The 20,864-nt window shown below is 39.8% G+C and overlaps 1 protein-coding gene across 4 annotated transcripts in view; it reads left to right on the top strand.

Annotated features, from left to right (window-relative positions):
- Positions 1–20,864, top strand: part of LOC129732785 (maternal protein pumilio) — a 202,057-nt gene that overhangs the window by 11,186 nt on the left and 170,007 nt on the right. For 3 of the 4 annotated variants that reach the window (XM_055694019.1, XM_055694018.1, XM_055694020.1), the window contains 5 exons: positions 6,408–6,534; positions 11,620–11,823; positions 11,902–12,354; positions 20,042–20,271; positions 20,337–20,472. In XM_055694019.1, coding sequence (XP_055549994.1) covers positions 6,532–6,534; positions 11,620–11,823; positions 11,902–12,354; positions 20,042–20,271; positions 20,337–20,472 — 1,026 coding nt within the window. In that variant the 5' untranslated portion in view covers positions 6,408–6,531. The remainder of the gene's footprint in view (positions 1–6,407; positions 6,535–11,619; positions 11,824–11,901; positions 12,355–20,041; positions 20,272–20,336; positions 20,473–20,864) is intronic. The other variant, XM_055694021.1, reaches the window with a different exon arrangement.

The following is a 20,864-nucleotide window of genomic DNA, read 5'->3' as shown; positions in this document are numbered from 1 at the left end:
TCGGTGCTCTTAGCGGAGAAGCCGAAAGGTTTTTTTTTTGTATGAATATCAACACTATTTTAACAATCTTCGTCATATGTTCGAATTCTAGCTAGCGCTATATTACACAACAGTTTATATTCCGTTACTTCCGATTTTCGTCCTAGTAACGTGCTTACTCAATTTAAATATTTCGCGCGCATCGTTCGAATCCAACCAAATGATCTTCACTGTTCCTTCGTCAAAGTGCAAAAACAAACAGCAAGCGTTATCAAGACGAAACGTCAAAACTGATCCAAGCAAGTGACTCCAAGAAAACAGTGGTTAAAATGTATCCCCATTTAACACAAGCGTTCGTTTGTTTTTGTTCTTTAGTGCCGGTTTGTTTTTGCTTAGCATGAAGGAAAACTGTGTGATTGCAAGCTGGTAAGGGTTTTGGTTGCGGCTCTGTCATTTTATTCTCTAATTTTCGAAAGTTGCAGATTAAGATTTTGCCGAAACCGGGAGAAGCGGTGGTTGTTTCTGGTAGCACGGTGGCACGTCGTTTTTAATATGGATATGGATAATACAATTGCTGTGACGAATATCTGCAGAGCAGTTCCACAAATAACGAGCAACCAATTTTATCAACCATTTTTGATTTGGAACACGACTCATTTTTGAGAAGCTATTGAAAAATACTATTGTGGGAAGATATTAATGATTACAAATATTTTAAGGGCCAAAACGGTTTGTTTGATCGGTGTGACGTCTTCGGAAAAGTTGTGTGTGTGTGTGTGTGTGTGTGTGTGTGTGTTTTTTTACAATTCATCTCCCACTGGCCGGCAGTGCTTTTATGGAAAAAAAAACCTATCTGCATCTATTTCTATTTAAAGTTGATTTATTTTTTATTGATTTTTTATATATTACATAATACAAAGATGCAAATATTATTAGCCCTGAAGATGAAAGGTGACAGCTCTAGTGTTCATCCAACGACCCATTTCAAGAATGCCTGGTAATACACGTACATTCCGAGATCGTCTTCATAAACACTAAGCCCCGTATGAATACGTTGTTATATCTATTGGACATAACATTGTATTCACACTTCCAGACTAATTTACATTAGTGGCTCGTATTTAATATTACTTGATAATACAGTTACAGTTCAGAACGATCTTACCAACGTCTTATTGAAGAAATTCTTCGCTATTAGTGTACAGATTCGAATCTGCCCACGTTTTCCATGGCAGCTCATTCGTTTACCCGCCACCGAACGGCGGTGGCGCTGCGAGCGTATCAAATTTTACTTCTTGGTCGATGAGTTTTGTGGCTGGTTCAAGTGCTCCTCAAAAACAAAACACTTCGAAAATATAGCGATACCTATCCTGCCCAGAGCGGTCCGTTGATGCTCTTCTTCACTTTTCTAGATATCAGAGGAACCGGAACTTCGCGCTTCCACCAATTACATCATTTTTATTCCGCGGGAAACTACCTTTATCACTAAAATTTTACGTTGAGGTAGAACGCGCACAACACTCAGTTGGCCTTGTTGCCAGTCTCCGGTGTGACGTCTTCGGAAAAGTTTTAGATAAATACCCTGTGAAAAAATAATTAAATTTCTTTTTCAAGAAATCAGCTATTTTTCCTGATTTCTCAATGATCGGATCGGTTGCATTGTTTAAGTAATTTTTTTCAGTTTTTATAAAAAAAATTAGATTTAAAAAAAATGAGCATTTTTAAATAATTATTTTTAATTTTTCTTTTGACTTTTTTTCAAAAATTTAATGAGTTTTTTCAGAGTGTACATTTTTTTCAGAAAGATAAAGTTATTATCTACAACTTTGCCGAAAAATCACACCGATCAAAAAACCCGTTTTGGCCCTACAAATATTTGTAATCATCAATCTTTTAAGCTTCTCAAAAATAAGTCGTGTTCCAAAAAATTCAACCAATAGCACAAAATGGCATCTTTTTCCTATTGAAACATCTATGTGGATTTTCCGGAGCCAGTTTCTTGTGGCGTAATATGTTCGTCCATTGTTGTCGTCGATCACTATTTCGTTCCACTCAGCCAAAATGAACCTCACCGAAACACTTTTTCACTGACACTGACACTGACCGATGACTCAGAGATGCCAGATGTTTTTGAAAAATGTCTGCAACTGCTCGAAAAACCGGAAATATGTGCTCGAAATCTGAAGAAAATCTATCCGTGATCCGAAAAAAATTCGATCGCGCAGGCAAAAGTCTGTAAAAATCTGCACACATTTTAATAAAATCTGCGCATATCTAAGGAGACTGTGACAAAAATCTGCAGAAACCGTGAAAAAACTGCAAATGAATAAAAATCTGCACACGGACTCCAAAAATCTGCGCTTTGCAGACAAATCTGCACATTTGGTATCCCTGTGATGACTTGGCAATCTTCGTTAATGAATAACGAAAGAACGAAAAAAAAGTATATGAACATTGCATTGGAAGTTCCATAGGCAAAGTAAAAAGAAATAAACTGATTTTGCTGCCTTGTTTCCATCGCATGATATATAATGAGGAGTTTTGACAGTTCACTGCCATGCAAAATACGGGAAGGGAGAACTCTGAAAGGTTTGAAAAAAAAAAAAAAACCTTTATGGATGCTTTTTTTCACTTTCACTCAAGAGTTTCAACAAATATCAACCCTGGTTGGATGTCAACACAAAGAAAATCTTAAATATAACTGTTACCACAGAGATCAGACGTTCATCTTATTTTCAAAAGATGTGTAAAAACTTGCAACCGTCATTTAACAGTAAGTGATAATGCTCCCGCTATGTGGCGCTCGCATCACTTAAAAACCAAGCACAGATATCGATAAAATATCTATTCAGCAATATTTATGCAGTGCAACTGGGGCACCACAAGACAGATTTCGTTAGTGTATTATTGTATTTGGATTCAAATTTTCACACACGATTTTCAAATTTCTTTATATGAACATGAATGTCTGTTCTCTGTGCTTATACTTACCTTTCTGAATCCGTCTGGTAATTGCGCGTTTCTAACCTTCAGTTACTTGTGTCCATACTAGTTCCAGTAATAAATTCTTTGGAAGAACACTTTGATTAACAGAAAATTCTTACATACACAACGGTAACTGTGATGTAAGACCTGATTCCGGTTTGCAGGGTTGAGTTCCCAAACTGAGACGCTTCATACGCGTTATATTTTTACGTAAATACTTCAAAATCTCGAGTTTCTACGAAGATTTCGGGGTTTACGCAGTTTTCACGTGGATTTCGAAATTTGCGTTTTTTCTTTTTACAAATTCTCGCATTTCGGCTTTTATATTGGATTCTTACGAATAAGCCGGTTTTTTGCTTTTATGATTCTTTTTTCAATTAGTGCATTAGAGTATTACTTACTTTAGTTTGTTGGCTAACGGATCGTTCACCGGTCTAGGGCCGAACGAACTAGAGATGTCCAGCTTCTTCTGTCTTAAGCAGCCGTTTTCCAGTCTCCTCGTACACCAGCAGATCGTGCATCTTCTTCCACCGCGTACATCCGCCGCGTGCGAGGCCTACCACCAAAGATGACTAGAACAAGATACCTGACTTCCAGTTTTTTCATACATTTTGCCCACGACATCTTTACAACGGTTAGTGCTGCCATCTGATGGCTTAAAACTCGTTGTAAGTAAAATCGATTTATCGTGTATAATCCGCCAGATGAAAATGAAAACTAGATGGCAGCACCATATAAGGATTTTGAAAATTAGATGACCACACCGTGCAAGGATATTGAAAATCAGATGGCAAGACTATTCAAGGATATTGGAAAAAATTGCTTTACCTTTTCGCCACCTTGCCGTCATCATCAAATTGCCAGTATGAAAGTTAATTCGACTTTCGTTCACGCGCAGCGACAATCGTGTCCGCTGGATACTGCAAGAGTCACGAATCTTGTTCTAGTCATCTTTGCTACCACGGAGTCGACGGCCTCTTCTTGGTTCTCTACTGAAAATAGTTTTGGCAGCTCTCTCGTCAGGCATTCTGGTTGAATGTCCAGCCCACTGAAACCTGCCCCGATGTAATACTTTCACTATAACAGCATGTTTGTATACCTGGTACAACTCGTGATTCATGCGTCTGCGCCACACTCCATCTTCAATTTACCGCCAAGTATCAACCACAAAACTTTACGCTCAAAAACTCCGAGCACTCGTCGATCAGCTTCCTTCAGCGTCCATGCTTCATGTCCGTAAAGGGCCACCGGGAGTATCAGCGTCCTATACAGTGCTAGTTTTGTGCGAGTTTGCAAACTACGGAACCGTAGCTGGTTATGTAGTCCGTAGAAGGCCCTGTTTTCAGCTACAACTCGTCGTTTCACTTCACGGCTCATATCGTTGTCACATATCAGAAGCGTACCAAGATAAACGAATTCATCAACCACTTCAAATCGTTCCCGATCTATCTCCACCTCAGCACCAACACCACGGGAACTCCCACGCTTCCTACCAGCTACCATGTACTTGGTTTTGGTAGAGTCAATGACAATTTCTAATCTTGCAGCTTCCCTCTTGAAAGTTACGAAGGCCTCCTCCACGGCCTTAAGGCCCAAATACACACACGGCGTGACAACGCCTTCCTGACGAAAATTGTCAGTACCTTCCTGAAACCTTCTAGTGTGCCTTCTAGCATCAACCACTTTCTGCTCGTCTACACGGAAGGCGCAATCACGCCGTCTCGAACACCGCCGTGTGCTAACCTTCTTGTCGTCATGCCACCCAATTCATGTTTGTTTATGTTTGTTGGTAGAAAAAATAAGGCAACACACTTCTAGAATCACCAGCAGGCGAAAAATGATACACCACGGCGTTGCCAGCACCTTCGTCAAAAGAAGGCAACACAAGACCGTGTGGAAGGTACGATGCGTCTGCACGAAAGGCAGTCAAGTACGCAGCCGAAGGCGGCGAACGACTATCTTTTCCACTAAAAAGCGCAGCTAGAAGGTTCTGGTTGAAAGGCGTCCCAACGGAAGGCGCGATTACGCCTTTTAATTTGTATGGAGAAGGCATCATTACGCCGTGTGTGTATTCGGGCCTTTACGGTCGATACCAATGACATCAATGTCGTCCGCAAAACCAAGGAGCATATGAGATTTCGTGATGATCGTACAATTTCTTTGCACGTTTTCTCTTCGTACTGCACCTTCAAGCGCGATGTTGAACAGTAAGTTAGAGAGCGCATTCCTTTGCTTTAGTTCATCTAGCGTTACAAACGCGGCTGATGTTTCGCCAGTTATCACGCATGATCTCGTTCCCTCCAACGTCATACGAATCAGCCTAATTAGTTTCGCCGGAAAACCGTGTTTCAGCATGATCTGCCAAAGCTCGTTTCTTTTCACTTAATCGTATGCCGCCTTAAAATCTATAAACAGATGGTGAGTTGGTAAGTTGTACTGACACCGATTGGGTTCTTTAGCTATATCAGTTTTCTATATCATCTGAAAGAGCTGTATTTTCTAAGCAATACGTGATTTTCAAAAATTTTCTATCGCTGTCCTTCAATTTTTAAATCACGAATTAAAACTGCTCATGCCGAAACTGCATCTGCCGAAATCGCTACAATGACAGTTCGCCCATGTACCAACTGTCATTGTAGCGATTTAGAGCAATTTTTATTTCTTCAATTAAAAATCGAAGGACAATGATATCCAGATTTTTACGCACCATAATGACGGTCGCTATAATGCGTGTTCGTAATATGCGAACCTCTATGCTTACGTCAGATTTGCGATTTCTGAAATAATTGGTAACACAAATGTTGCCAGATATATTTTCAAGACTTCAAACTGACGTAAGCAGATTTGTCAAAAGGGTGGGTAATTTATTTCGAACTTTGCATTATAGCGTCCGCCATTATGGCGCGTAAGAAGCTAGATAAGATTTTAAAAATCACGTTTTGCTCAGAAAATTATCCTATTTTAGCTGATATATAAAAATCAAAAATCCGGGAATAGCTAAACAACCCAATTCTGGAAGAAGATGTTTCATTATTTGACAGTAGAGTAAGCGAAGCCCAGATACTGATATGATGATTTAAAAGTTTACCGTCTTTTTATTGTTTGTGTACATGAGAATAGACCATTCTAAGAACTGACAGGAGACGAGGTGTTTGTTGATGTTGCTTTTTCATGCGTTATGTCAGCAGTTCCGTTCTCTCTGTCAAAATTTCATTCATGAATTCAATACAATACAATAGCATATAACAAAGCATACTACAAATAACAATAGAACAACTGACATGGTCGAAAACGGTTCTTCTGCCTTACATATCTACGAGTTGAAACGTCCGATCGTTAAATATTTTCTATTACTTGCAGTTTTGCATCCGCCATGTAAATAGTTTTATTAGTTATGCATATTAGATTTTAATACTTGGTTTATTTTCACTCTTTACTTACAGACAAAATTTGCAGATCTAATTACAACTAGAGCACCAGTCGCATCCTCCGACATTTGTCTATTTTAAAATACCGACCTTGCCACAAAAGCTCTCAAAATTCATTTGGAAGTGGTACGTATTCTCAATGGTAAATCGATCTTTTTCTATTATGTAATTGTAGACCTTATCGAGGGTCTTTTTTGTGGATGTACGCTATTGCCCAATATCCAAATGGCAAAAATGTTTGCTTTTACTTCGATAACCGAAGGACCGTCGAAGCAATTTACCGTGGTGGACAAATAGTTTTACAGTAATAAATTGTTTCATATGTATGGGCCCAACGGTGACAAGCAGTGAATTTAGTGCTATCTTTTAGCTTTGATTGATCTGCATGCAGCAGTCTATGGCTAGTTAACAAAGTTCTCACAGTCTCTAAATCACTCTGTGTACCTACTACTCTGTTCTATGCTTTTTTTTGCTGTACGGCTTCGGCTAGATAGATAGAGCATTTTGACAGAACGATGTCCGGGCTATGTGGGAAGGGGTTTATAATAGCCAGACAGCACAGACATCGACAGCAGCACAGGTCAGGGAACGCACTTTACGCGAGAGCTGAGCGAGAACGACGACGGGATATGTGTTATTGACTATGTATTTACTGCTGGCTGGTTTGTGGTAAATCCAAACCCAGAGAATAGATGAAGACGTAAAAGTTTGTGATGTGCTTCACCGGGTGAAGGGAGAGCAGAACATGGGAGGTGAATAAGTCGTAACGTTCCATCGGTCGTTCGCTCGTTTTTTTTTTCCTTTTTGAGTGTTCACTTTTTTGTACTTCTGGATTGGATCGCATGCTCTCCTTCTGGTAGGTTGTTCTGATTTTGTTGCTAGTATTTGTGATGCAGCTATCACTGGTGAGTTCTGAGTACCGTGAGTTGTTGACATCGATGTGTGATTGTGTAGGTGTGTTATTGTGAGGTTCTCACCAGAGCCTGTGAATATGAGTTGTCTTTTTGCAACGGGAATTTGCAATCACTGTTGGATTGATTGATGTACAAATGGCTAGAAAGTTAATCGTACACAAAACGTAATTATAAACGTCTAGCGTAACACTATAGTCTCTATAGTGTTACATAGGCTTGAAAGGAGGATAACATGAATAGGCCGAAAACATCTTATAAAAAGTCGACCATTTTATTCAACATATGTGTTATAGAATATTTAAAATGTTTCTCAGAAAGTATTTGTTTCAGTCAGGCACTTTGCAACAGACAGCTCTGCCGTTCGTTACTGATTAAATTCTGATCACTTTTGATCACGGCGTCTCGAAACTCGGCCGCAGGGTCTCGGTCAAATTTTTTCCGGTTGTGTTTCATATTCACAATAAAATTTGTTGTTGTTAGTCTGAAATACTTGGAAATTAAAATGCGCGCCACAATATCGCAAAAGGAGTGTAGTCGACTCTCGATAACTGCAAGATCTTTTATCGCAACGCTTTTCAACAGCAAGAGCAATAACTACAACAACTTTCAGTTACTGCTCCATCCATCCATCAATCTAATATGAAAATTATGTTTAGCGTTGAAGTGAAAGATATCATTGGGGATTACTAAATGCAACTGATAGTGAAAATGGATAAATCTCGATAAACTTTTCAGCTTTGTTGATTTATGTCGTTTGCCTATGCTCAGACATCATGAGCTTGACAAATTCCATTAAACGTCAAATGTATCCGTCATTACCGCTCGTCGAAAGTTTGATAGATCCTTGCATGGAACCTTACTGATATTGATATTTTCGGAAGGTTTGTTTACATTGGTAGAATTTGGAACGATAAATCGATTGTTTTTGTTCTTACAAAGATTGTGACCTGTTGCATTAGAAAGCGCATAAGAAACTAGTAACAATGAACACATTTCTATAAGAGTGAATTGTTCCCGAAAAGCATTAGAATAAGAATCTCTTTCGGTTCTATCAAAAATAAATCTAACCACACAAAATTTATTAATTGTCAAATGACGTTATCGTACAATAGAGCAATGATCTATGAGAGCGAGTTATTATGAAAAGAAGGGTAACTATAGCAACCTGTGGCGATGTTCTAGGGGTGGGCCAACGGCAATAAACCACTCACTTATCTTTGCGCACGTGGCTCATGGGTCACAATGATTTGATTGTGAGGTTGACAGATCGCGTTGTTTTGATGAACTTCGGTTTACGAACCATCAGTTTTTGGTACGCTTGTAAAGACGTAATTCATTTCCGCAAGCCGTTTGTTCATTCGCGAATAGAACGGGGGTATTCAGCGAAGCTTTATAATGCGCGAGGCCACCATGCAAAATTGCAATACGGGGGGGTTGAGGGTATTGAAAATGGCCAAATTCTGCGTTACGTAATATATGGATGTTCGATATGTCGATGTAACATACCTGACATCCAGCGGCGTGAACTGAAATTTTTATGAGGTTCTAATGTCGGACGTTTTCGAAATTGTGGTCAAGCAAATCTGGCACCGCTGCCTGTCTTAGTTTTAGACTAAGAGAAGAGTGGCCAAGATGATACCTCGGTTTGCTCCAGGTTTTTTGCTCCAAACGTGATTGGCTGATTTTGACAGCACGCGTGTGTGACAATATTCAAAAGGGGTTCAGCCTGCCGTGTTGCTAAACAGCTGGTGTTCGACCCAATCATTGAGTATGTAAAACTGAAATATTGTGGACACAATTTTGTTTTCGTTGCGACAAAAAAAGCAAAAAAGAATTTGAATGAAGTGCCAAGAGTTTGGTCGTAAAATTTCATCGATTTCCCAAGGATGCAGAACCTTATCGCGGAGGCTAAAAATATGCGAAAAATCTGAAAAAGATATTCCAAATTTTAAAATCTCACGCAATAGTCAAAAATGCAGTGAAGGTATTTCTTTTTATTATTATGTTGTTTATTTAATTGTTCGTGGTAACGTGAAATCAAGCTTTTCTTGAAAACAAGCAATTTTCCCCTTGATTTTGCAACAGGAATTAAGTGTTTTGCCTAATTTTTTTCATTCTGCTCTCTATAAAAAGTCCGGAGAAGTCAGAAAAACAAAAACAAAGTTTGGCAGTGGTAGTATGATGATATAAATATGGACGAAGTTTTGTTGTTTTGTTTTATATGTTGTTTGTAATCTAATTTTCATTGTTGTGTTTTTTGTTAAATAAAGATATCAAATAAATAACTTTTTCTGGTTGCACTGGCGTAAGGCAGACGAAAATAATGTTCAACCGGGGATATGTTTCATAGCAAAGAAGAAGAGAAAGAAGCCACTTGGCCGACTTGGCCACTCTTCTCTTAGGTTTTAGACTAAGACAAGACGCGACAGCTGGCTTCTTATTTTTCTTTTCCTAACGGCCGTCATCCCCGTCGAAATTTTTTTGAACGTTCCATACCGTTGATGCCAGAATGATTATTTTTAACAACTTCTGCAGGTCAATGAAAATAAAACAAATTAAAATTGCAATATATAGGCGAATAATACTCAATTCTTATTTATTATTTTATGTTCAATAAAGCATACTTCTATTATCAAATTTTTTCTTCCTAAGATTTTTGGTACTCAATTTTTTTCTTTCTAAGTTTCTTGGACTTCAACCGAAATAGTAATAAACGATTAATCAATGCATTTTCAAAGTTATAACAGTGAAATACATTACTCGGTAATATCATGTACCTTGCATACTTTTGCATAATTATTTATGAACAAATATAATAGCTAAATTATGACTCTCCAGCATCACTGCTTTACAGTGGAAAGTAACCTCGTTGTATTTTCTACGTGACGATTGCGTTATCGAATTCAGCCAATCAGCAGCCGGTTCAAATTGGTTGAACGTAACGGTGACCAGCTGTCACGTCTTGTCTTACACGGTAAGAGTCGAAAACCCATTAATGGGTACTTTTTCAACCATTTCGCCAAAAAGTGAGCCAACCCATTTAGTGGGTAAACTCGATTTACCCATTAACGGGTATACCGATTAAACGTCAAAAACTGGGTACAATTTCACTCATTTTGAGAAATGAATTTTCTCAAGGAAATGGGTGAAATTTTACCCATTATTAAACAAACGGAAATTTTGTGAAATTTTTGTCAAAAATATAATAAGAAGTGAAAGTGAAATCGATTATTTTTATTTATTTGCAAAAATGAATCTAATTTATGAATACAGGAGTATTTCACCTGCTATCATCAATTGTCAGAATCGCTATTCTCTGCAACAAAGCCAATACCATACGGATAGTGAACATTCTTGACCTAACATAAAAAAATCTCACATTGTAAAATTTAATACTTGATATAACATACTCTTTACCTTGCAACTTCTTAAACGACGCAGTATCAAATCTCTTTTAAAGTCCTTCCATGGCAATTGTTGACAAGTAATAAACAAAACAGATCGTAGAAGTAACGCGTGCGAACAAATCGACAGTAGTATCGAAGTATTTTTTCACCCGTTAATGGGTAAACAAATGACCCATTTTTTTTCTAAGAACATGTCTTTCTAATGCGTACAATTTTACCCATTTCACATTTTTAAATTTACCCATTTTTTTGACAGCCGCATATGATAGAAAAAAAATGGGTACAACAATACCCATTAATGGGTTTTCGACTCTTACCGTGTAGGTTTTAGAGAAAAGACGTTTCAAAAAAGTATTTTTATAGTGACGGTTGTAACTCATTGCTACAATAAGTCATTATCATCAAGTTTTTCCATTGATTTTCCGAATTTTGGTAATATTGGAGATTCACAATTGATAAAAATTGTTATTGTAAAATAAAAAAAAAGTACAACATCAATTTAAAAAAGGTCTACAGCGTTATTTACTTATGCAGAGAAAAAGTGTGCTCACATTGAAAAGGGTCGGTGTAACCGGTGTAACAGATGTTAATACATTCACAAAATAAAATGAACAGAAGTAGAAAAAAGCTTCAAATAAATCTCATCCTATCTTCTGCAACGGAATCGTGAAGATTCGGACATTGTCCGCTTGCATTCAAAATAACAAACTGGATTGGATGTGTCCAAGGTTTTACAAATATAGTGAGACCAAAAATTCTTATCAAATCAAAATTCAACATCGTCTGCTGCAGGCATAATTATTGAAAATCGCTGTTAACGCTCTATTGCGTACATCCCCCTCGAACAATAGCACTTCATGAAAAAGACAAATGTCACTCAAAATTAATTTCGCTCTAATCTAACAGTTGCACCACCCACTCGAGCCAGAGGCGGCCGCAATGAAGTTACTGGGGGGACATGACGACGGCGGTGGACGGGGAGCTCCGATCCGGTCCCAGGACGACGCTGCAGTGGGTTACGTTTTCCAGCGGCATCCCAATGAGAACGAGTTCAATCAGTTTGCCCAGAAACAGTCCCGTTGGGCATCCGGGGACGACGCAATTATCGATGTAAGTTATAACTGATTCTCAACGGTCTAGATTTTTCTTGTATCATTGTCGTACTATTTTCTTTACGATCTTTTCTAGAATCAAGATAAATGGAAGTACAATCCAACTCTAACAAACAACAGCACTGGTGGATTGCTTCCGCCGCCGACGATGCATTCTGTAAATAAACATCAAGCACATCAACAAATGCAAGCCCAGCAGCAACAACAGCAGCAACTGCCAATGATCAACCATCCTTCTCAACTGGCGAACCATCTCAACCACCAGAACCATCTCAATCAAACAATGCTCAACCACACGGCTATGGGGAACGCAGCGGCCGCTGCTGCTGCTGCCGGTGGTCTGCCCGCGATGCAAATGCCGATGCAGGGTGCCGGAATGTACGATCACCTGCATCCGCCGAATGTGAACGTGAACGGTGTAGTTCCCAAGCATCCTCCGGGGCAGGAGCAGCTGGTCTATCTAGGTGGTGGTCAGCAGTATGGCGTCCTAGCGCCCCAGAACCAGTACATCGCCAGAAACAATGCAGCGGTAAGTAATAATTAAGGATTTTGGAACATTAACGATAACCTCTCTGGTAGGGATTACAATTTCATTAATACTGTCGTTGTGAATTATAATGCACAACAGTGATACTTCAGTTGAGGTTTATGTTATTATATGTAAAGTTATTCAATTATTACAGATATAAAGGGAGCGATATTAGTGCAATATTTTCGTATTGTTTGCTTTGCAATGGTCTGTGAAATGAAAAAAAAAATGAATCGTCTTTGTGTGAGTTCGATTTGGTTCCATGAATGTCCAACACTTCTCTTTATTAGATGTCCATATGTGGCTATTCAGCACACAGACACAGTTTAAAATATGCAATATTTTTTTATTTCTGTGTTTCAAACTTTGTGTACTCAGACGACATTGAGTGAACGAATCGGCCAGAACGTATGAAGGGAAATGCAAATATGTAATGCGGCTATTAACACTGTTTGCATCCTTCCAGGTGCGCGCTGCCGTATGAAGTTTTTTTTGTCATTGAGGTTGCAGACATGAACGAGTATGAAATACCGGTCACCTGAGCATACGTGCACAAGCGTGAACTTATGCAAAGAAGATATATTCTTCTAACCGAAGAGCACTAGCTATCGAAGTCATTGACCTACCTCTCGGTAGCCGCCGACTAAGCCCGTGACATAATTTAAGAACGAGCGTTTGGCTGTGGTAGTGGTAGATGAAGTATGAAAAAAGCCGGCTCCACAAACAAGTTCTCGTCTTCAGTTGCGACGGTCAGCAACAGCAGCAGCAGCAGCACCAGAGTGGCGATTTTTGCCCGGCCTTGACTGTACCGCGCAAAAGCCAAACACCTTTTGTCAAGGCACACATAGGTGTACCTATACCTAGTTTATCCTTCTCCTTCACGCTGCCGTGTGATCGTCTCATCAGTGTATGCGATTTGTTCTAGTGACCATCTCCACTGTTCTCCGGGGCTGCGCTATTCGTTGCTCTTGTAAGAGTGTTTTGGATCTGAGAGCTTGCGAGAACGCAACAATAAGGTATTATCAAACGATACCAACATAATGGAATATTATGTTATGAGAGCATCGATACAAGAGGGTCTTCAGTTTATACGAATACTTCAACCAGGACGTGAAAACTTACCGCATTTTGTTAGTTTGTTTAGTTCCGAGTTTCTTTTGATTTGAGCATCAGCAAACTAAAACATTTCTCTCATTTTGTGGATGCCTGATACATTAGTAACTTCCCCATGTTATCTCATCAAATATTTTTAACAATTATTTGTTAATATCTTACTGGAAAATATGTCCTTTTTCTAGTTTTGTTATTACCTATGTTGATATTTTTTGGCGAATCTAATAAACTTTTCGCTTTGTATACTGTGTTAAACTTGACAAAATATAGTTAATGTGTTACATATTCAAAAATTTTCATTAAATTTGCACATGTTAGCAATTCGTATATAGCTTAGCAGTTTTCTCCGTGCTACATGAGCATCGATCTCAAGCTGAGGGTTCCAACAATTACTACCGCATGGATGGAATGAGGTTTTACATTGCGGGAAAGGCGAAAAGCGGAAATTCTAACACTTGCCTATTATACTGTATCGTATTGCTCTGCGCTCTGGGGGTGCTGTGTCGGCCGAGTGAGGTGCCCGATGCAGCCGAAGCCGAAGAGTGCGAAGTACAAAATGTATGTGCGAATTTTTGCCGTGCTCCACTGGCTCGTAGATGGGGTTTTATGTCGGGTTGATGGACGATTATGCATGAATTAGGTTGGAATATTGCCGCATATATAGGGAATTTCTGGTTTCCTGTTTCTTTTTTTGGGACGTGGCACCAAAAATATTGTTATTTGGGCAAAGTAAATATACGACAATCAGCAGTGTATAATTTTATGATGGAAAATATTCCAAAAATCCAACAGATGATGTTAATTAACACTTGCGTAAATCCGGATATGCCGCAAGCTAGGAACCATTGTAAAAACAAACATTTTCCCCGGGGCACTCGATTCTCGGAACTCGGCCAAGAGTGGCCAGTAGAGGTCCAAATGGCCAAATACACATGAACCGATCAGCAATGGTCTTGTTTTGCAAAAACTTAAAGTTTGATACGTCGCGGGTTTCGGTTCCGTTTTCAATTTAGCCTGTGTCCCTGGAAGGCTACTTACCCCACGGTTTTCCTCAATAAATCCGGAATAACGGATAATTTTGAAATGTCCTCTACAGTCCCAAAAACTATGATAAATTTGTGATCTTTTAAAAGTGGTCGCATCAAATGCGGTTGAGTTCTTGCGAAATGGCAGATAAAAGAATTTTTTTTTCGGAGGGGTCGGGTACGCAAGTGTTAATCATTGGTTGGGTCTGATGTTTGGGACAGTAACGGAACTAATTTACAAAATCAAAGAAAGGAAAAATGTAATTAACTTTTTGCCTTTGAGAGTATCAATGATGGTTTTTAAATTAGCTCAAGATCATGTCGGGAAAAAATGTTTAATTTTTTTTTTCAAATTGAGAAATTCTGAGAGGGACAAACTTTGTTTATTGTTACATAGAGGAAGGAGTCTGAAATCTAGATTTTTTTTTGCGTTACATAATTTTGTACTGTAAAACAGGGTGAACACTCCCCATAACGCAAGAGAGTCACAATGCCAAAAGCGTACAGCTGAGAAAAACGCAGCAATTCCAATGAAGGAAAAGGATCGATTGATGAGCTCTCACAATATAAACCGTATCATGTTGTGGTTTTGAACGACAAGCATTTTTTTCTTTCCGGATCTTTTTTGATGGGAACGGATGGCAAAAGATGCAGCTCACTCTCGATTAGGCAACATTTGATTACCCTGTTGCGTGTTGCTGACAGACATAAGGATAGAGTTCGAACTGTTACTTTAGTTGTATTTATAGCTGTCTTTATTAAGGCGTTCCAACTTTTTATATGGAATTTATCATCTCACTTTTAATTCTAGCACAGAACGAAAAAATATTAAATCTTCAATCAGCTTTTTGTTTTGTCCTCAAAAGGACAATTATTGTTCAATTAAAAATCGGATATGATGCTGATCGCATTTCTGTGCTACCCCAACCGGACGGATTAAGGTACTCTTAGAACATAGTGAAAATTAGACAGCCGGTAGATTTTGATTACCAGGAGCCAGAAAGCTTTTGTTGATGCCAAATGAAGCCACGGCAAACAGAGATAGCAGTACTATGTAGTATAAATCTGTAGACTCCACTGTTTTTTTACGAAACACTCTGTATACTTATACATACGTAGGAGTGAACGAAATCCGTAGATCTACGGAAAAATCCGTAAATCTGGCAAGCCTGTCGGCAAGTCTGATGCTACCGCTACGCTTCTGGTACCCGCTGCCACTGCCGCTAGCCTTACCGCTGCCGCTGTCGCTGTTGCTAACCGCTACAGCTATCAGCTGCTGCCTAGTAGTACTAGGTTGGAACCGTCCTGCCCTCCTTACCAACATTTACTTTAACTTTTATGGCGACATATCGTTGAGATCATATCCAGAATACGCCTCCACAAAACTCGGTCTTGCGCTGCTCCTCTCCAGTCTCCTCTTACACCCGCTTTTCGGGCATCTTTGTCCACAGCACACATCCAGCGCATGCGAGGTCTGCCTCAAAGTCGTCGGCCTCTATCCGGTTCACTGTTCAATATTTATTATCTTTGCCGGTCGCTCATCCGCCATCCGTGTTATATGGCCAGGCCACGGTAACCTGCAATGTTTCATCAGCTCGACAATTTCGTCTCGCGTCTCACCTTGCTGTCACATGCCACGAGAGTACCAAGTTAAACAAATTCGTCGATTCTTGATGTGAATCCGTCAAGCGCGGCACGTAACAGTTTAATTAGTTTTATTGGAAAACATATTCAAGCATAATTTGTCGCAGATCGTTGCATTTCACTGTATCGTACGTCGCCTTGAAGTCTGTAAACAGATGATGTGTCTACAAGTTGTGTTCTCGAAACTTGTCGAGGATCTGTCTTAAGGAGAACATCTGGTCCGTTGTAGATCGTCCCGCTCGATTGCTACTGCATTGGTAATCTCCAACAAAGACTTCCTGCAACGGTTTCAGTTGCTGGAACAGGATACGGGAGACAATTTTATAAGCGGAATTGAAAGGGGTTATGCCTTGATTTTCACCTCGTCAAATGTTGGTGGGTCCAAGGCTTGTCCGTCCTCCCCAATTTCTATCCCCTCGACGACTTTCCTAGCTTCCTCACCGTTCAACGCCACTTCAAAATGTTGCTTCCAACGTTGGCCATCTCCGATTTATCGGTAATCAGGCTTACTTCCCGGTATTTCTCCCGCGTCTGACGCGTCCCATGATTAGCTGCTACTAATGTGTTAGCGTAGGCCCGTTCAGGCCCACTCCAGCTGTCTCATCGATCCGCCTATAAACTTTCCCAGTATACTCTGCAGCCACCTCTGGATGTCCAGACGTATCTTCCTCGCCGATCTCGATTTAAATACGTTGGACAGCCGGGCACGAATTTTGCTTACCATGAGATAGTGATCCGAGTCGATGTTTGGCCCTCGAAAGGACCGCACATCTATTACGTCTTAAAAGTGCCGGCCGTCGATCTGGGACCAGGCCTCTCCATTGGGGTGCCTTCAGGTGGACTTCCGAATGTTAGGACGTAGAAAATGGGTACTACAGTTGGCCATTCTTCTGGTCGCGGTGAAGTTTAGTAACCTCAAGCCATTGTCGTTGGTGGTAGAGTGAAGGCTTTTCCTACCAATAACTGAACGAAAGAACTCCTCTCGTCTTACTTGTGCGAACATATCTCCGATGATGATCTTTATGTCGTGTTGTAGGCACTCTCCATACGTTTTTTCAAGGAGCTCATAGAATTCCTTCTTCACGTCGTCGTTTTTATCGTTTGTCGGCCTCCACCTAATGACACGCTTATTTGGTTTTCTAGTAGCACGAAACCGACGCCCCGTTCCGCTCGTGGTACTTGAAAGAAGTACCTGGGGTCTGATCAATCGCCCGGAATTCACGTTCTCCAGTTTTTGGCCAACGCACCTCTTGTATGGCTGCTATCTCCACTTTCGCCTTCCGTTGCTCTCTGGCCAAGTTGTTCGCGGATCTTGCTCGTATCTCAGTCGGTGCCACGAGGAGGTAGAGATAGGAGTTGCTAGGCGTTATGGTATGGACCACACTCCTGCCCCCCATTCACTAGTAAAATGATTAGTTTAAGCAGAAGCAGGCTGTTATACAGCTTAGAGAGTTCATTCTCGATTAAATAGGCTTGACAATTTTTAACAGCAGGGGCTAGATGGTTCAGTGTCAAATTTCTTACGAATGCTTACGAAGGGGGAGAGGGGAACTCAAGAGAATCTTACGTAAAATTGATTTTTTTTTAAACTAAAAAAAATTAGGCAGAAAAATAAAAATTAGGTAAATTATTTCTCGCTATGATCTTAACAGCTGAACCTTGACAAAGCAGTGAATTCACCGTCGCTGAATGATTATGTACTTTACCTAATTTCTAATTGATTTCAAATTTTATTTACTTCAACATTATATGACCTGAATTAACTTGTTTTGTTTTTATCGTCTACGAATACGCTATATGTAAAATCTAATGTTTCATCTTCGAAAATATTTTTTTCCCTGTAAAGAAAACTTACGTAAGATTCGTAGGGGGAGAGGGATAATGCAAAATCTCACTAAGCCTTATTATGTTGGGAGGGGGGTCGAAAATTTCGATGAAAAATCCTTACATAATTTATGGATGACGCCGAATAAAACTGACATCAAAATGTTAGGAAAGTAAGAAAAAAAGTAACGGAGCTCAGTGGAAGTTCGTATCAGAATTCACAAAGTAGTTACAGTCTACCTCAGTTTAGTTTTATTTACTTCATTTGCCTATTTTGGACACAGGCCTTAGAGTGCCCTTTCTTTGGCAGATATTCATCTATTTCGACGATTAGATCGATTAAGTCAAATTTTGTAATTATGAGGAACATCTGCGTACAAAATTATGCCCTTTCCTTTTTCACTTCTTATTTTTTCTCACTCTGTTGATACTTTTGTTTTCGTGAACAACAGCTTCCCCCGTAATTGAAAATTATTGTTACCGGTAGTTTAATACACTGCTAACTAGCAGCACCCCGCATTAGTTGCAGAACTGGTTTGTTATATGCACGGCAACGTTTATCCGTAACACCGAGAGTTTCATAGGCCCACTGTTCGCTTGTGGCCCCTCGTTAGAGCTGAATTGATCTCGTGTGATCGTCGTCGCATAAAATACGGTATAAACTTTTTCACGTCACTTCTGGTAACCGCTCGCTATGCTTACCGCAGAGCCGCCAGCGTTCAACATACAGTGTGCATAGTGATATTTTTTTTCTGTGCTACCAAAGCAGGGCGCGCAATCACCCATTCGGCCTAGCTGGGCAAACATCACTAGGAAACCTTCTGTTCATCTTTTGCACTAATTTCTTAACTGCTTTTTTCTCTCTCTCACACTCTTCCCTATCGAACTTGAACCTCATCGTGCAGAGGGCACACGCTATTACCATTATTTCATTTGCTCAATAAACTTACATTGCTTATTCACTTATTCCGGGTTGACGACGATGTTGTAACCTTGTTCTTAGTAAATCGACGAACGAATTACACGTTCAGCAGATGGAAAATTCAGTTAAGGAGAAAGCCACATTTGATTGCAATAATACGGTACAAACTGTTGCCGCAGTGGTTTACTGTGTGGTTTTGCAAAAAATCGGTTGATCATCCGGTGGCCTGCCAATGTTTTAAAAAAGAGCCAGCCAGTTTAACTAATTTTTTCCAAGGTAGCTTGTATCTTTTGTAGGTAGTTTAATTCTTATCTCAAGAAAGATTGATGGTTTTTTCTAGTACAAACATGGTGGTGGTGCTGTTTCGGTTTTTGCTCGAACCTTGTCTATCAGTAATAGCCTTATGTATCTAAACAATTCAATGTAATATTTAGACAGTTATAATAATAGATATTTTGAACACTTTCCAATTTTACAACATTTTGTCCAGTTATGCAGGCTTGTGAATATGTAAAAGTTCACTTTTCGCTGCCACACTTAGGCGGCATCGGTGAAGAGGACCATGTTTTTCGATATTCGCTCTCCACGGCGTTTGTCGTATTGGTGGAGGCGCAATAAATAGGAAGCACACCAGCAGCAAGCGTGGAATCACAGTAATTATATGTGAATTTGGTAGCGCGAAGGTGTTCTATCCGATCTCATTTTCACATGGGTGCCCTCGGCTCTCGTTGTGCCGAATCGGCGCTGACTGTCTTGATTGAGGTACGAAATTCGCGCGGATTGTTTCGAGGTTGTCTGCTGCGTTCCATCCACTGTTGCAGTGATCATTTTCAACTGAGTGCAAACATCACATGGGGATGAGGCTTCCAAAAATTGTAGGTCGCTATGTTCAATGGATAATTATCATTTTCCTCTTGAGAGCGGTCTTTCATTGTTTCAAATTCAGTTGATCGATTTGTTGTAAGTTTTTTTTTCGGGATTAGAAACGTGGGGTCGATTTTATGGTGAAAACTGATTGATTTGATACTGTCTGCGGAATGCGTTCACGTCATTGACGTCAGACGCATAGCTGTTTATTAGATTGACTTTTGGAATTCGTACTGCGGTCACTATTGTAATTATGGAGTATTTTCTTACTATTTTTTTCTCTTTTAATCAGATAACTACTTCAGCAACGAAAAAACTCTGGGAGAAAGGTAGTAGCAACGATGTCAAAGTGGCTACTGGAGCGACCGGGCCGTTGGCTCCACTACAATTACACGGAAGCACCGATCACCAAGTTTGGCGTGATTCCACTTGGTCTACGCAGGGCGATGCGATACTGGCCTCGAGACGCATATTTCCACATGCTCCAGATACGAATCCGACCGGATCGACGGGAATTTTAAGGTATGATTCGACATTTTGCACGTTTGGATTCATGAAGATTTTATGATTTTTTTTTGAATTTTTAGCCCTCGCGATTCAACCGGCGGTCTCGGCGTTAAAATGGTTGAATACGTACTCGGTGGATCGCCCACAAACAAGGAAAGTCCGCTTGCTAGCTTAGAACCTCGATTCAATCGAATGAAATTCGATGATAATGACAAGGTATGCAAAAACAAGTATATCTTGAAAAGTCTAAGCTTAGTTAAAAAAAAAAAATACTTGCTGATCTTTGATTTAAAACACAGTTTGGAACAATTTTGCAAGGAACAAAAGTTTGATCATAACACTGGTCGACATGAAAAGCTCATAATAGTTATCCTAAAAAGATCATTGCCAGATCTAGAGGGGCCATGGCCCACGGGCCCCACACTCTGAGGGCTCTCGCAATAGTGCACTTCCAATGACTCACGACACAAACAATTTTGTGACACTTTCAAAAAAACTTAAATTTGAACAAAACTGACAACATCATTCCATTTTTGTAGCAGGATATGTTTTCCGCTATTATGACCATAGTACGTTGTATTTATATTGTCAAAAATCAATTGTTGTGA

The sequence above is a fragment of the Wyeomyia smithii genome, chromosome 3 (genome assembly GCF_029784165.1).
Source record: "Wyeomyia smithii strain HCP4-BCI-WySm-NY-G18 chromosome 3, ASM2978416v1, whole genome shotgun sequence".
NCBI classification, from domain to species: domain Eukaryota; kingdom Metazoa; phylum Arthropoda; class Insecta; order Diptera; family Culicidae; genus Wyeomyia; species Wyeomyia smithii.
Note: the sequence above shows the minus strand (reverse complement) of the source record. Positions and strands in the feature narration are given on the sequence as shown.